This window comes from Acartia tonsa, chromosome 10 (genome assembly GCF_053477335.1).
Source record: "Acartia tonsa isolate MP-2025a chromosome 10, ASM5347733v1, whole genome shotgun sequence".
NCBI classification, from domain to species: domain Eukaryota; kingdom Metazoa; phylum Arthropoda; class Copepoda; order Calanoida; family Acartiidae; genus Acartia; species Acartia tonsa.
Genome location: NC_137269.1, coordinates 1,421,836 through 1,439,249, shown reverse-complemented (window position 1 = coordinate 1,439,249; position 17,414 = coordinate 1,421,836). Strand labels below are relative to the sequence as shown.

General features: G+C 30.6%; 1 protein-coding gene across 1 annotated transcript; it reads right to left on the bottom strand.

Moving 5' to 3' along the window:
- Positions 1-9,418: 9,418 nt before the first annotated feature.
- On the bottom strand, positions 9,419-12,602 carry LOC145330328 (uncharacterized). The gene is made up of 3 exons (XM_080174963.1): positions 12,524-12,602; positions 11,655-11,707; positions 9,419-10,588 (listed from the first exon to the last, which is right to left on the bottom strand). Exons 1-3 carry the CDS (start codon positions 12,597-12,599, stop codon positions 10,262-10,264), a joined length of 456 nt encoding a protein of 151 aa, XP_080031089.1. The 5' UTR covers positions 12,600-12,602; the 3' UTR covers positions 9,419-10,261.
- Between the last annotated feature and the right edge of the window lie 4,812 nt (positions 12,603-17,414).

The window sequence follows — 17,414 nt, the reverse complement described above, 5'->3', positions numbered from 1 at the left end:
AGGCTCATCTGTATGTAAACTTTAGATTAGAAATCTCAAAATACATATTTCGGCGGCGGCGATCGGCGGGAAAACGGCGGCAAATTTTCATATAATTTCAGTAGGTCATACATGCTTGTTAGAAAAGCTTATGTTTAAAGTTTGAAGTCTATAGGTCAAAAATTGCGGTCTCAAGAGCTGTTTAAAGATTTCAGAGGGATCAGGACCTGCAGGATCATACCTGGACCCTGAAATTGACTTAAACACTTAAATTTCATATTGGTATGTACTAGTATAGGATATTTTAGTATTTGGTAACTTAAAATGCTTAGTTTAAGGCAAACAAAATATTTTTACTCTTTACCTGTATGACCCTGCCAGGTTTGCTGGCATCCTGTGCCAGCCAGGATGGAGATATTTAAAATTTCGCCATTATATTGAAAGATATATGGATACTTATTGCTATTTAAATAAAATTTCATCAAAATTTTAAAATATACACTCTCTATGATTTTTTCAGACCAATCGGATAATTAGGTCACATACAAATTTGTTGTTAAAAATGTAAAAAAAATCAACATGTTTAAAATGGACGTACGGACATTCTGGTAATGATTATAGAGTTGCTACGTTTTCTTACTCGTACCTAACTATTACAGGAATCACCATGCAAAATTTGAAATGAATAGGACAATTCTAACATGTCTAAATTAACGAAATAGGCTATCTGTGACGGACGTACGGACTGACGGACAGACGGACGGACCTACGGACCTGAAATCGATAGGACAATTCTAATATGCCTAAATTAACGAAAAAAGCTATTTAAAAAAGTAAAAAAAATCAACATGTTTAAAATGGAGGTACGGACATTTTGTAAATTATTATAGAGTTGCTACGCTTTCTAAATCGTACCTAACTACTAAAGGAATCACCATGCAAAATTTGAAATGAATAGGACAATTCTAACATGTCTAAATTAACAAAAAAAGCTATCAGTGATGTACGTACGGACGGACGGACGGACCTACCCTAATTATAGAAAAGCTTCGCTTTTTAAAAGGAGAAAACTGCCATTATGAACAAAAATAGTAAGATCTTTAATTTGACACATTACTTCTTGAATTTTGTTGGGTAATTATTGAAAAAATACGATTTTGTTGAACCCAGGAGAAAAAAAACTTAAATATATCATAACACAGGCATAAAAAATATGTGTTCATATATACCTTTAGAATCAGAAAAATATTACGAATCCATTCTAAGCAAAATTTAAAAAAAAAACTTAACAATTTTAAAGTTGCTTTTAGTGCATCCAAATGGGTTAAATTTGAGGCTTAGCCGCGGCTGAAGCACAGCTGCCGAGCCCTGTTTACTACTTTTTATAAATAGTAAAAATTTAAACACTCATAGCCGCATATGTTTATCTGAACAAATTATTCTATTGTTATGATTTTCAAAAAAATTAAGCTATTCTGTAAGACTTAGCTGCATGTTAGTATGTTCGTTTGTAATGATTGTAATGTCATGAAAAATTTAATCCGTTTTTTATACAGGCTTTATGACAAAGTCGCATTTTTGTCAAAGTTTTTCCACATTGTATGTCTGTCTGTCTGTCCGCCAGTGCAGAGTGTGTCAAACTATGTAGAAAATTACCATCTTATCAGATGAAGTTGTAAGGTTTTTGACTGTCTGTCAAGATACCGCTTACCATAGAACCGATATAGTTCTCCATTTTAGAGAAGCCTTACATAAGTTCTGGAATGGATAAACTTTTAATTGATTTGATGGGTAGTTTTAGGCTATATTTTTGACCCCATACTCCCCATTCGGATACAGAACCCCTCCAAGGCTGAAGGCGCAACCGATATTGTTACAAATTACATACACAAAACTCATTTTAATCCTTTTTTTTATCTTTTAATGAATTTAAGTTATTGATTTTCTCGTTGTACTGTGTTTTAGTGTAGAATGCTGCATGCGTTTCAACGTGACTAAAATATCCACGCGGATTTTTCGGGCAAAATATTCTTTTTCTTTTAGTTTTTTTTCTTCAAAATATAAAAAGGATTTTTTATTTCTTTTGGCTATCAATTAAAATTTTGAAATTTATTTTAAAAGAGGCATGAAAAAATTACGTAGTTTCTATTTGAAATGCAGCAGTTAGTTACATAACAGCATAAGAGGTGGCGTGTTTGAGTTCGTGCTTTAAAAAGGAGGCTGGCTGAAGCATGGATAGATAGATAGATAGGAAAGAGGGGAAAAAGACAAAACAGCAGATTAAAAATGTCAGAATAAATTTATGAAGGATATAAAAACTTGATAGGCTTGATATAAAGTAATAAGGTTTATTTAGTTTTAAAAGCGAAGCTTTTCTATAATTAGAGTTAATTCGTCCGTCCGTAACGGTTAGCTTTTTAAGTGGAGGATTAGCACTTATAGTTAATTTAGATATGTTAGAATTGTCCTATCGATTTCAAAATTTGAATCCTATAACAGTTAGGTACAATTTATTAAGCGAAGCAACTCTATAGTCGAGACCAGAAAGTCCATACGTCCATTTAAAACACGTTGATTTTTAACCTTTATATTAACATTTTTTATAAGTTATAATTATCCCATTAATCTGATTTTGGAATAATGATTCCTATTACATCAAATTATGATGTTACAAGCGACGCATCTCTTAATCAAATCCTAAAAATGGAAGTATGTCCTTAAATAATATCCTGTATTGAAACAGTTTTGCAAAAAAATATGTTTAGCCTCATATAGTTATATTTTACTTATTCAGTTCTGACACTCTACAAGTGTCCTACGGTTCCAGAGCTTCGCTTTTATGGATGTTGTTATCCTTGTTTCTTTAATATATCTCGTTTACAGTAGGAAAGCTTCACATATGTCTTATAGGATGGTTTTAGGCTATAGCATTCGCTAGTATTAATATGAATCAATATAATAAAAAGCTTTCAAATAATTTTCTTTGTTACACTGCAGAAATACCTTTTTCATACTATTTTGTGGCGCGCATACAAAACCCCCAGTAAATTCTAATAGTTCAACATTTGCCATTTATGAGAAGCTATTTGTAATACTCTGCCAATACATATTTGTCAAAAAACGGCCAGTTATCAGGCAAAATCTAAATTAAAGGCGTTTTAACCTTTACCGTTTTAAATGAACTACTATTTTACTTGATTTTTCTAGAAATAACTAACATTTATTATGTGTGCTTTAAAATTCCATGAACTAAAGACAATCAAGAAACAATGTTTATATATTAATTTATATTTTTTGCCTAAAACTTACTAAATTTGAGGGTATTTCATAACAGGAATCCTGGAAAGAAAATATTGATTAAGAACTGTGGTTTACACAGTGATTTACGAGTAGGTGTGATACCATTAGGTGGATAAAAAAAGGGCAAAACAGGCTTTTCCAATTTAAATTTTGAGGGGGTATAGACGCCCATTTACACCCCCTCCCCCCCCCCTACCGCACGCAAATAATATTCTAACAATATTCTTGGCGCACCAGCATCTGAAGTAGATGCGTCTGCCAAGGAGAACCAAATCTATTGCGATCAGTATCAAACCAGGCACCTTCAAAACATCTATTAGCATCACAAAGAAGGCGTATCAACTTTTTCACTTTTTATTTAAGATAGCTAGCCGGTTCTTTTAGTAAGTAGTAGATGTAAAATTTTTCATAGAATTCAGATATGCAATCGGTTTTTTTTGTAGACCTCTTATTTTTTAAGTAATTTAAGTTTTTTAAAAAAATAATTAAGTCGGTTTTAAGGTACTAAAACGCAACAAAATAAAAGAAGAAAATGGCCAGTATGAACAAAAATAGTAAGATCTATAATTTGACACCTTACTTTTAAAATTCTGTTGAGTAATTATTGAAGAAATCAATTTGTTTAACCTCGGTTTAATCAAAACTTTGAAGTAAAATATAATCTCCCACAGGCATAAAAATATGGGTTCATATATACCTTTAGAATCAGAAAAACATTACGAATCCATTGTAAGCAAAATTGAAAAAAGTAAAAAAATAAAAATAATAAAAATGGCCTAACGTATTATTTTTTACAGGTAACACTTAATTGTAACTATTAAACTAGCCAATCACAAGTCTCAAAAATTGACTAATCGGGAAGCTTAACCTCAAAACCTCAACCAATAGAATTGACAAAAAAAAGGATAATGTTCATAGAATATATACAATAGATACTACAATGAAAATAGTGATACTTACATAACATGTAAAGAACGAAAAATTATGAACAAATATGCTTCAATCTGTTTATAAACTTCAAAACAATGCAGTTAAAAATGCTTTATTGTTTCTTGTGTTTAAAAAATATCTGTTACATTGTATGTATGTTTATTTAGGTTTATTTCAAGTTTCAAGTTTTCAAGTTGTTCAACCCTATAAAGCCGAAAATTATGATTCTTAAAATAAACTTATATTTTTTATTATAGTTTTATAAAACTTTTTCAATTTAGCTTACAATGGATTCATAATATTTTTTTGATTCTAAAGTTATATATGAACCCATATTTTTTATGCCTGTGGAAGATTATATTTTACTTCAAAGTTTTGATTAAACCGAGGTTAAAAAAATTGATTTTTTCAATAATTACTCAACATAATTTTAAAAGTAAGGTGTCAAATTAAAGATCTTACTATTTTTGTTCATACTGGCCATTTTCTTCTTTTATTTTGTTGCGTTTTAGTACCTTAAAACCGACTTAATTATTTTTTAAAAAAACTTAAATTACTTAAAAAATAAGAGGTCTACAAAAAAACCGATTGCATATCTGAATTCTATGAAAAATTTTACATCTACTACTTACTAAAAGAACCGCCTAGCTATCCTAAATAAAAAGTGAAAAAGTTGATACACCTTCTTTAGATCTTTCGTCCAAGGCCTTCACCTCTTGCAAATCAGGTAAATATTACAATTTTTTACCAATTAAAATGTTGATATTCACCACTCCACGTAAATTTTACCTCTGGGGTTAATGTTTTTGAACAAAAAAGACAAAGCATCTAGAATGAAAGCTTGGACGTCCATGGAAAGTATCCATTGTTAGATGTCTGTCCTGATTGCAACTGCTTAGCAAATACAACCAACCACATTTTTGCCAAACTCACAGCCCTTACAGTACTGGACCTTTGGAAGCTGAAGCTGTCTTCTTACTTAGCCTCTTCGACAACCAGAAATGGATAAATGCATAACAGATAAAAGTTGGGTTAGGCTAGCTCGACAACTAAAAACCTAGGTAGTTGTAGGTTTCATTTTAGCAGCGGTAAAATATTAATTATATTAATAATTTGTCCGTTCAGCGGGCTGTTGACTATTTGCTAGGGTTTGCTAAACAGCCCAACCAAAAACTTCCAATCTAAATGCCCTATTTTTTCTGTCTTTTTATGGAAACATCTCATTGGAACTTAGCGTAGAATTATATAATACGGATAATAAGAATTTGTGCATTTTAAAATTTTTCTTCTATATAATTTGAATTTGATAATTTTGCTTTTTTTAATTTTTGTAAAATCTATTCTTTTCATAAAAATTATTAATAATCTTTGAAATGTAGACATTTGATGTTCATAAAGTCATGTAATTTTTGAAATTTTGGCACAATCTGAGTCCCTAAGAAGAATCAGACCCAATTGCTAGATTAAATGACAAAAAGTTTTAGTAAATCTTCACTTGGTATATTGGAGACTGTCCCAAAGAACCTTAATCCTTAAGGAGGAGGGGATTTGAACTCCCTCTTCTTTTCTGTGCGCGAAAGATCATAGGGTGCTATAATTATCTAACTTTATAAAATGGTTATTATACATAACATAGAGTAGGCATTTATAGTATATATATCCTGGTGGACACAGGATGCCTGCAAACCTGTCAGGGACATCCAGGAAAGAGCAAAAGTATTTTCAAACCAAACATTTTATGTTACCAAAATACTAAAATATCCTATAGAAGTACAACACAAGTATAGGTGTTCAAGTCAATTTTATTTCTAGGTATGCTCTGCTCCTGCAGGTCCTGATCCTTTAGGTTTTAAGCAATCTTTGAATCCTGTGACCACAATTTTTGACTAAACTAAGAAAAGTTACATTATTCCTACTCCTCAAAGTCCAAATTAATCCAAATTATGAACATGCATTTGAGAAGCAATGTAGATCATTATACAATCAAACAAAGACTTGTAGAGTAGGTTTGCTGATTTATCTATCAACACTAAGCTTGATCATGATATACAATTACATTTCATAACATGAGAAAAATTGTTTTTGTGAGTTATGTGAACTTTTGGGTTCAAGGATTTATTTATCAATTTCTAAATAGATATCCTATTATATAAAGTAGTAAGCGTTTTTGTCTGTCCCGAAGGATCTCGCTAACCGCTAAATCGATATTGTTCTCCTTTACAGTAAAGATTCTCATAGGTTCTTGGAAGGTTTTAAACTAATTTGGGAGGGGGGGGGGTGTCTTCACCCCCCTCCCCCCAAAAACAATTTTTTTACTCTTTTGAATCTCAAATTTAAAATGGGATGAGGTCGACTTTTCCCCCTCCTAAATACAAAGCAGTAAAATGAGGTCTGTATGTCTCAACCTGATTTTTTACTAACTCCTGTACCAATTGGGCTTTATTGTTCAAGGGATGTGATAAAGTCCACCAGCCGCCCGCCCCCCAACCCTCCCACAAAGAAAAGGTTATAAAGATATAAAATATGTAGGTTTATTCTGGGTCCCCTGCAATCTAGGTGCATGAACCTAGTAAAAGTGTCTGACTCTGATTATGACTTTAAAAAAATTAGCCAATGAAAGGCAACTATATATTTGCCATTGGTCAATTACAGCGTATACTGGCCTCTCATTGGCTGATTTTTTTTACGTCATAATCAGAGTCAAACACTTTTACTAGGTTCTAGGTGGTGCATTGGCTGGATTAACTTGGGTCGAAGACACTAGTCTATTAAAGAAAAAACTAACAAAGAAATTTAATATGTCTAGAAAGTATTATCCCCCTATGTTCCAATAGTTCTTTTGTCATAAAAATGTAAGCGATTTTTTACTTGCGCAGTTTTTAAATACTTTTGTTTGTCTGTAGACTAAAAGAGTACTTGACATAGTGGCGTGCTCAGACATTTTTTAGAAGGGTTGTAACCTTCAGGTAAAAACCTTCCACATAAATCCTGTTTAGTCAAGAACGTCATAGCTTTTGAATTCAATTTAATTAAAAAAAAGGGTGGGGGTTCCCTTGCTCGCTGTGCACTTTAAGTGAAACCATTCATAAATGTCTTAAATTATTCATCTAGTTTTTAGTTAGCCCTTCAAACTAAGGCTTTTTTGATGAGTTAAATGTATAATTTTCTATCAGGGTGGATTGGGGGGATCTAAAAAATGAATTTATAATTTGGAAAACCTTGTTCAATTATTAGAGAAAGGTTTTAACTTAACAATTATTTATAAAACTAGCTAATAATAAATCATAAAAAGCCACCCAATTTTTTCCTCCTTTTTCTTATACTTCAATGATCTTTTTACATGAAATTTATTGCTGCGGCCCACCCCATTAAAACATATCCTCCATCATTTGTACCTTTTCAACTCTAAACTTATCAGGGATGGTGGGTACTTTGGGTTGTTATTCGTTGGCTTAACAACTTTGGGGACTAATTGTAATCTAAAGGGGTAATTTATTTTATCATTTTGGACGAACATCAATTCATCCACCGTTGTCTTAATCCTTAAGATTCCTACTACTTATGTAATGGGTTTCAGTGATATATGTTAGTGTGTGTGTTATATGTGCAATATATATGTATATAAGTTTTCAGCCTCCATTTCGGGGTGCTACAAAAAAGCAAAATTGGATTTATTATTTGAGTACAAAATATCTAATACCATTGAAGTACCTTAAATTATGATTGTTAACCTTTCTACTCTAAAATAGCAATAAAGGCTTAGACTCTAGATCAAAGGGATTCTAAAAAATATTTGTTGACTTAAAAAAAAATTGCTTTCCTTTTGTACAAACATACATACAAACTATACATAGCATCTAAGAATTATTCTTCGTACTAAAAAGATGATTAAAAAATTTAAATTAAAAAAATAAACAAAGAAATAAGCTGAAAAAAGTGAAAAGGAGAACAAATCCTAACACCCTTTTCTTATTTACAGTTTTATAAGATTTTTTTTAAAATTTGGAGGCCTCTTTGTTCCTTTCTCTGTTGTCTGTGTGAAAAAAAAGTCTGATTTATGTGTAGTGTACAGGAAAGTAGGACAACCTTGAATGTAAATACAACTCTTCCTAGAATACGAGTTTCAAATAATTAAAAGAACCTGAGGTGAATTCTTTTAAAAAAATTTGCCTCTCTAAAATCAGTTTGCCCCACCAAAATCAGTGAGGCTCGCTAAAAATTTAGAGGGGATAATTTTGCCTTACTAAAATTTTAGTGAGGCAAAAGTTTTTTTTTAAGAATTCACCTCTAAGTTAGGAAAAAATAGCTTTCATCACTAAATTTTAAGAATCTTCACAAGAATTACCAGTAGCTAAAAGCCTTGGTAGAAAAGTTTGGGCACTGCTTGTTTGACCAACCAATTAATAGTCTGTTGGGAATTCTTCTTTGAATTGTACGGACAATTTTAGTTCGATTTACTAAAAAACCTATTGTTTCTGATATCACAACTATCATGAAATATATTGATAATATCAAAAAGTTCATTTCAATAACAATAAATGTATAAGTGTAGATGTATAACCTAAAAAACTACCTGTATCCAGTTTTGGTGACCTTTTTGTCTGCTTGCAAATCACTTTCTGCTCTAGTGACTTGGATGTGTTGATATACCCGACGCTATTGGCTGATATTCAAATACCCTATTGAAAGTCGGCACATGGTCTACGGAGTGGAGACATACAGTTATTTAACCCCTTCTTCCTCCATTGTTTTATTTTAATTCAATAACATACCAAAAAATAGAAATAGTTATTTCTCGCATCGTATTAAAAACGGCTTTCCGCGGATATAAGATGTACAATTATAAGATTAAAACCAGTTTTTTTAGCCCCGAGATGCCGAAGGCACGGACTAAAAAAACTAGTTTTAATCTTATGATTGTACATTTTATATTTGTAGAAAACTGGATATAATACGATGCTAGACATAGTTTTTTCGTATGGATGAGAACCGGTTCCTATCCACCGGATTCGAATGAATACGAGAAAACAACTTATCAAACTTAAATTTCTCCTAATTTCAATCACATACTCCTGGGAAGAGTGAAATAATGTTTAGCCTTAAACAAAGATTGTCACTAGGCAGGCATGTAACTGATTTATATATTACCAATAATTATGTAAATCATCCATATTACAACATAGAAGCAGAATAATGAAAATTAAAAAAATTAAATCTTAAACAATTTATAAAATGATTAACAAAGTTTTTTTTTTTTTTTTATATTAGAGTTGAATATGATTTATTCTAAGAATACACATTATTTAATAATTTTACTAGATAACAGATTCTTTAAATAATAGATTTTTCAACACTTCAAAATGGTGACCTTTTTATAATTCTATATTCAGACAGAAATTGTTTAGCTTTATGTCAAAAAAACCTCAGTCTTTTTTCAGCACTTAAAACATGTGACTTAAAAAATATTGTTTAGTAAAAACAACAAATTTTTAGTTTGATTTTTGATTTTAAAAAAAAATTACCTAAACATTAAAGAATTAAAAAAATATTTTTGTTTAATTGAAAATTTTAAATCTTTTTTCATGTCTCATTTTCTATATCATCTAAACACTTTTAAAAATAATAGATAATTAAATACTAAATGCAATAAATATTTGCTGACTTCATTTATGCCACATTTTATTACATATTTAATATTGACATTTTTTTTATAGCATCAATTCTATAAATATATCATAAGATTTATTACAATTAAAAAGAACATTTTATAAGGAAATTCATGTATAAACCTGAACATATTGATTAAATTAAAAATTTTGATTGTTTTTTAAAATTTAGTAAGAAAAACAACATTATATGAAACATATAAAAACAGTCTTATATGGCTACATAGATAATGTATTTGATGCAATGTACAATATAAAATTTCAGTCAATTTTCATGATTTTTAATTTTGTACTTATTCATTAACTGCACTTTAAGAAAATAAAGATAAAAAAGGCAAGGAATGGTTTATAATGAAAATAAAGTATGTTGATATAGTTAACTTTTGTCAGTCCATGCCTCTGTAATCATCAGAATAAGAAGAAACTCTACTGCTACTTGAGCTATTAGCAGAGGAGTTGAAATTATAGCTGCCTCCGGTGCTAAAGGATGTCCTTGTGTCACTAGCAGATTTGGTGGAAGTCCGTTCACTTCTGTGAGTGTGGCTGGTGCCCATGTCAAAATGGAAGCCAGTTTCGAATTGGTGAAAGCCGCCGCCACTGCCCGACGACACCTGTTTCTGGTACATAATTGCACCGCCAGGCGTCGTTGTTGTTTGTGTGCTTAGTGGAGGTATTCTGGAGCTATAGGCACATCTTGTGGAGGGGGTGCTTCCCTGAAAGAAAGAAAAATAATTAATAATCAAACTTGAAAATGATATTGGCCTTAGGCATGTTAAATATTTTTTTTATATAATATTTTAGGTTATAGCCCTCGCTCACTCAATTAAACAAAATTCTATATAGACTGACGTATATACAACTCTCTACTTTGGGAGAAACACACCCATTTACTGACTTGAACAATTATAAAATATTTTCTAAAACTAAAAAAAATTAAATCTGATAAAAACCAGCTAAGATGAGCAAAATTCTTGATAGACATACAAACTGCACATAAAAATTTTACTATATCTTTTCTAGAAAAATATGAAATACAAATGTTCTTTTTTTTGGCTTCACAAGCCCATGTAGTGCTGTGATTATATGCGTAGATTATATGTTGTATTTGCCTATTACGCAATACGCACTTTACTTATATCAGTCAATTTACACTGTAAAGTGTTTTAAATTAAAACAGTCAACGCGTGTATTAATCTAAAAAGGTACTATTAACACACGAAAAGTGACTAATAGATTACAAATTCACACCCTTGGGTTTAACGGGTTTGCTTTTATAAAGCCTGGAGTGTGGGGGGGGGGGGGTTATAATTACCCCAACATAAATGGACAATCAAATCAATATCAAAAAGTCATTTTTGAGATCTTTCGGATCAAATAAGTACATAAACTAACTAACAATTAGTGGTTAAATACTTTTACACCCAAATTATTTGAGCCAACGAATATTTAATTTTATATATAATCTACCTCCAATAACACCCTTCTCCCTGGTCTGACTAGAAATATGCAAAAGGAATAGTTATTTATCGCATCGTTTATTATAGAGTATAAACAGTTTTCAGCTGATATTAAAATAAAAAAAAATTAATGATAAAAAACAGTTCTTAGCTCAGGATTACAAAGGTATTAATCTTATTATTTTTTTTTATTTTAATATTCGTGGAAAATTGTCTATAATACGATGCTACATATGATTTTTCAGTATGGCTGAGAACCGGTTCTAATACAGCGGATATTAATCGGTTTAGAAGCTTTACTGGAATAAAAAAATTAACTTACCCAAGGTACATTATTATCAGGTAATCTATCTAATATACTTGTTATATCATCTCCTAAATAAATGGATTAATTAAAAGGATGTGGAAAAATTGTCGTTAATTTATCTTGCTAACATGGAACTCTTTTAGTGGTCAGTTCGTTCATCCAGTATGAGGGTAGGGAATGATGGTTATTTTAGCCAGCTAAAAGTTTTATTTTATTAGAAAACATGAAAATCTGGTGTAAGATCCAGTAATAATATATCCATTGTTGATACAAGAAGAAAAATTTTGTTTTTCTCGTATTCATTCGAATCCGGTGGATAGGAACCGGTTCTCATCCATACGAAAAAACTATGTCTAGCATCGTATTATATCCAGTTTTCTTCGAATATAGAAATGTACAATCATAAGATTAAAACTAGTTTTTTTAGCCCGTGCCTTCGGCATCTCGGGGCTAAAAAAAATAGTTTTAATCTTATAATTGTACATTCTATATCCGCGGAAAACCGTTTATAATACGATACGAGAAATAACTATTCCAACAAGGATGATTACTTACAGTAGCAACGAAATTGTTTCAAATTATGTGAGCAAAATGTACGAGAGTAAATAAAAATAGAAAAGAGAAAAGTGTCTCAAAAAATCAGCCATGTGACGTCGTGTTAGGTGAAAAAGAAAACCCCTAAAAAAGAGATGGATAAATCCTCATCATTATGACGTCACATGGCTGATTTTTGATACACCTTGTAAAGCTTCGAAAAAGTTAAGTTAAGTGATGGGGGAGTGAAGATAATCAAATTTATCTGAAAAAAAACATTACAAAAGGACATACAGACACAAACATTTATAGAGTAGCTCTGCTAGTAAAAATGTTTTTTGTTTCCTCACCTCTATTGTCCTGCCATCCATTTTCACTTACACAACAAAAGTTGCTACTTTTAGGGTTCCGAGAATAATCATGCATTTTTTATCTGAAAAATTTACACATTTTCAAAAAATCTATTTTCATTTCATCTAAAAAGTTGCGCCTGTTTGTGTGCTAAGACACTAAAACCCAATAGATACATACACTATACCAAAGGTATTTACTGGAATATAAATTTATAGTCCACTGTCTTTGCCTTGTAATTATGCAAAAAAATTATTGATTTCTTTATTATAAACTTATCATAAAGATAAAGGTTAAATAATGGTCCTTTGTTTTGAGAATAAAAAATAATTAGATGTGTTTTTTTTATCTTTGCACATGTGTCTGGAGAAAAAGGTTATCCCCCACCCCCCACTCCAATTTTTTTGAGAGTGAGGGCAAAGCCGTTTCTTTTTAGAGGTTGACCGATCACAATATATAGCTTAAAACATTTTCGGGACCAATTCTTAGCATTCCTTATAACCTTGATCAATTGGTTAAGTAATTTTAATAATTGGTTGGACATACAAACGTTCATTATATATGTACATCTAACTAATATATGTAATCACTAACGGCTTCGCCCCTAGAGACCTCTAGTGGCACTTGAGGAGGGGGGAATCTATCATCCCCCTGTTTTTAATTTCAGTTACAAACAGAAAAAGTAAAAAAAATTGGAGTGGTCATCAATCAATTTGTTTTAGGATGGTGGTGGTACTCTCCACAAGTAGTTATAAACTTTCTCAGGACCAATAAGAAGCTTCAATGTAAAGGAGAACTATATTAGATCAGCGAGATCCTTCAGGGCAGACAGATACATAGATACAGATCCTTTTACTTTTATAAAAGAATTACTATGTAAGAAACTCTAAAATTTATCAACCATATTTCAAACTACCCCAAATGTGGTTGATCTGTGTTTGATGTGTTCTTCTTGACTGACAAAAAATATCCAAATGACAAAGGTGGGCTTAAAATAACCATACACTTAAATAATGAGGTCTACACACAAACCAGCAAATAAAATGGTTAAAAAATTAGCTTAATGTTAAGTCTTTTTCTTTGAAAAATAACTTGGAAATAACTGTTCTGGTCAGATTGTTTTATTCAGGTAAACTTAATACATGTCTTTGGTTGGTCTTAGGTTATTTTGTTTACTTCTCCTTATTACTATAAGCAAAGCACTTGGGGCTTGAAGCAAAGTTATTATTATGTAAATAAAAATTACATGATCAAAATTTTCATTAATAAAAGTGTAATAATAATGTGTCAAAACAATTTTAAAAATTAAAATTATTTTTTGATATCTAAACCTTACTTTTTAACTGTATTATGATGAAACTTTGCTGATATAATGGGAGGACTAGTGAACTAGTTAGTATGTTACCCAATTATTTTACTTAGGTAACTATTTTTATATCAGATTATCAGAAACAATTTACTGGCAAATAATCATTAAAGGCCCATTCCATCATCTTCCCTTGCATTTGAAAAATACATTTGAAAATGACCATCATTTTGTTTATTGTAATAGAATATTATTTTTCTCCTAATAATTTTGAGAAAATAAGTTTTAGATTGAAAATGTTGACCTTTATGTTTATGGAAGATTTTTATCTAAATCCAATTTCATGAATGATATATAATCCATATATAATAGTTACAGTATGTCTGTCTGTCTGTTTATCTGTGAGTTTGAACTTAAATATCTTTCTCATCGCTTAACAAAAATAGCATTGCATAACATTGAAGATTCTCCTGGGAATGCTTGTGACAATTTTAAAAGAAATATCTCCTAGTGATGACTCCCGTCACTCCATCTTTCATATAAAATTAGTGGTCAACCCCCCCCCCCCCCCCCACCCTCCTTTAAGTACTCTAGAGACCTCTTGTGGCGTAACCGCTAATAGATAGATCTACTAGGTATAAAAGCATCTTTTTTTGATGGCAACATAAGAAGGTCTTTACAAATACAAAGGATTTTGATAGTTCGCTTAGGTAAGTTCAAAATTACATATTCAAATTTAGGTCCAGTAGGTTCATGCCAGGGTTTTCTTACAAACCTGCGGATTTTTTAATAACATAAAAATTTTAAATTTCATTTTGTTAATGGACCCTACTGTATATTTATTGATAAAAAAAGAATTTTAAACTTTTTGTAATTTTGTAGTTTTTTTTAGTTGTAATGTAACGCCTTCCTTAAATATACTGAGGGTTGTTTCAGGAAAAACTATTTGATCACACCAAACTCTCTCTCAAGAAGGTACAAGCTTCAGCTACTCCTTAACCACTTATAATATACATGATACAATGTTCAAATTAAATTTAAATAAAAATCAGGCAAAAATATTAAGTCTTTCCATCACAGGTTGATAAGAGAGACTAAGCTGGATATAAGTTTATGTATCTAAATATATCTATCTTGAAACAAAGATTTGTACTCACATATTTCTTAACTATGGCCTCATTGTATTTCAAGCTCACCCCACACCATTTCAGAGTTTGTGTATCCATTAACCATTTACTTATATCAGCTTTACAAGTTAAAGTTACATATGCATACTTTATGGTAAATATTTAAAACTATTTAAACAGTTCTTTTTTTACAGCTTCTTGATTAGCCCTTAACAATTTTAATGAGGTAGTACTTGCTGACCCGATAAAAACCTTGCTAAAAATGACCATTTACTACTTAGTTCTATATATATGTAAGTGCGTTTGGGAATCATAAAAAAAAATGTACAGAAATAAACCCATAGGCGTGCACAGAGTAAAAACAAAAATAGAGGAGGTTGTATGATAGCCTGATAGAGGGGTACCATTTTAGGATACACCCCTTTAAATTTAAGGAGTGTTTAACTTTGTTACCTTTATACCCCCCTTGGCTATTTCAAGGGGGTGTAGAGGGATGTAATGGGTGGACACCTAGAAGTGGGTAACTTCCCTTATGCACGCCTCTGACCAAACAAATTTTTTTTGTTTTGTTTCAACTCTAAACGTGATTCAAATTTGAAATTTAGCTTCACAAAATAACTTTAGTTTTAGAAAACCTTGATAGCATTGATTCAATCGACAGTTCACAATGTTTCCATAATAAAACCCGTAAAATGTCAGATTTAAAAGATAATGATCACTCCATTTTAACTTTAAAAGGTAAAATAAAATTTGTACAGAGCTGGATCTTTAAATCATTTTAGTGGTGAATTAGATCGGGGTGCGCCAAATTTCAGCCAATCACAGCGCGGCATTTTAAAAATGCCGCGCTGTGATTGGCTGACATTCTGCGCACCCCGATCTAAATCACCATTAAAATGATTCAAAGATCCAGCTCAGGAAAATCCCAAGCTATATTAATTGAACGAGTTTTTCTTCAGCCATTTTACGTTTTAAAGTCAAACATAAATTTATCAAGGATGATGACATCCATAAGTTAAGATGTTCAGTTGACTAAAAAAAAGAGAAAGAAGTAGAAAAGAAAGAAGGCCTTTTAAAGCATAATTGACAGAAATACGACAAAAACAATGCATAAAATAGAAGCTTAAAATGTTCAAAATTTCATGATTTCATCTGTTTATCTTAGATAGCAGTCGGACAGACAAAGTGATTTATAGAGGAGATTCGATATTAAAAAATGTTTTCTTTGACTTTAAATCAAATTAGATTTAATTTTTTTTTCTGACCTTTCAAAAAAGGTTATTGTTATTGTCTAAAAGGCTTCAAAAATTCTAAAAACAGAAACATATCAATCCAATTTAAATTGCAAGCTATTACACATTATTCATGCCAAATTTAGACTTTCTCCTTTCTTTTCTCAATCATCTGTTTTTCTTTTCACTCTGAGATTTAATTTCTCAGCCATACTTAAAAATCATGTTTAGCATCGGATTACAAACAGTTTTCTATGAATATTAAAATAATAATCATAAAATTTAAGCCAGTTTTGGTAGCCATGGCCTTCTGCCACTCGTAGTTAACAAAACTTGTTTTAAATTATGACTTTACATTTTAATATCCACAGAAAGCTGTCTATAATTCAAAAGTATAACTAACTATTCTATAACCCACAATCTTCCTTCCTCCCTGTACTTTTTAACATTGATAATAGATTGTATAAAACTAGTAAAATATAATTCATTATTGTTTTCATAATTTTATTATCTCATCAATCTAACTTCAGGAGATATGATTTCTATATAAAAAAATAATTTTAGCATTTTATAAATGGCAAATTACTTTATGTAAAAATTTTACTCAACCCCCCCCCCCACAAAAAAATAAAAAATGATGTCAGAATTTATGAGGGTTTCATGTCAAAAAGACACATTAGCATGACTACAAAATTTATCTAAATATTCTACTGTGATACACAATGAACTAATGACCTTAAAAACCACTCTTAAAAAGTAATAATATATTTTAAAAAGAACTCTTAAAATTGCATTGCATGCTAAGTTTCAATTAACTTTAGAGAAGGATGACACAAAGGATGTAGAATTCAAAGAATTGCTTTAAACTACCATCATGAGTGTTTCGTCAAAAGAACACAAATAATTTAGATTAATATAATGTTACAAAACAAATCTCAAAATATTCCAGGCTTCAAATTTAATTCAGTAATAAATTACTGCTCAAAACAAGAAAGAATGATAAATTTAATGATTTAAAGAAAATGAATCAGTAATTAGGAGGTTCTCTATGTTTATTCATTGTAATTAAATCATTCAATTTTTTTTTCACCAATAAACCTACTAATTCTAATTTTTGAAAGATTTTTTTTGGTAAACTTAAAACCTAATTCTTTGTTGACCAGAATATTTTAAAAATACATTTGTTTCATTACATTGATGCAAAAGAGATATTTAAAAAAATCAC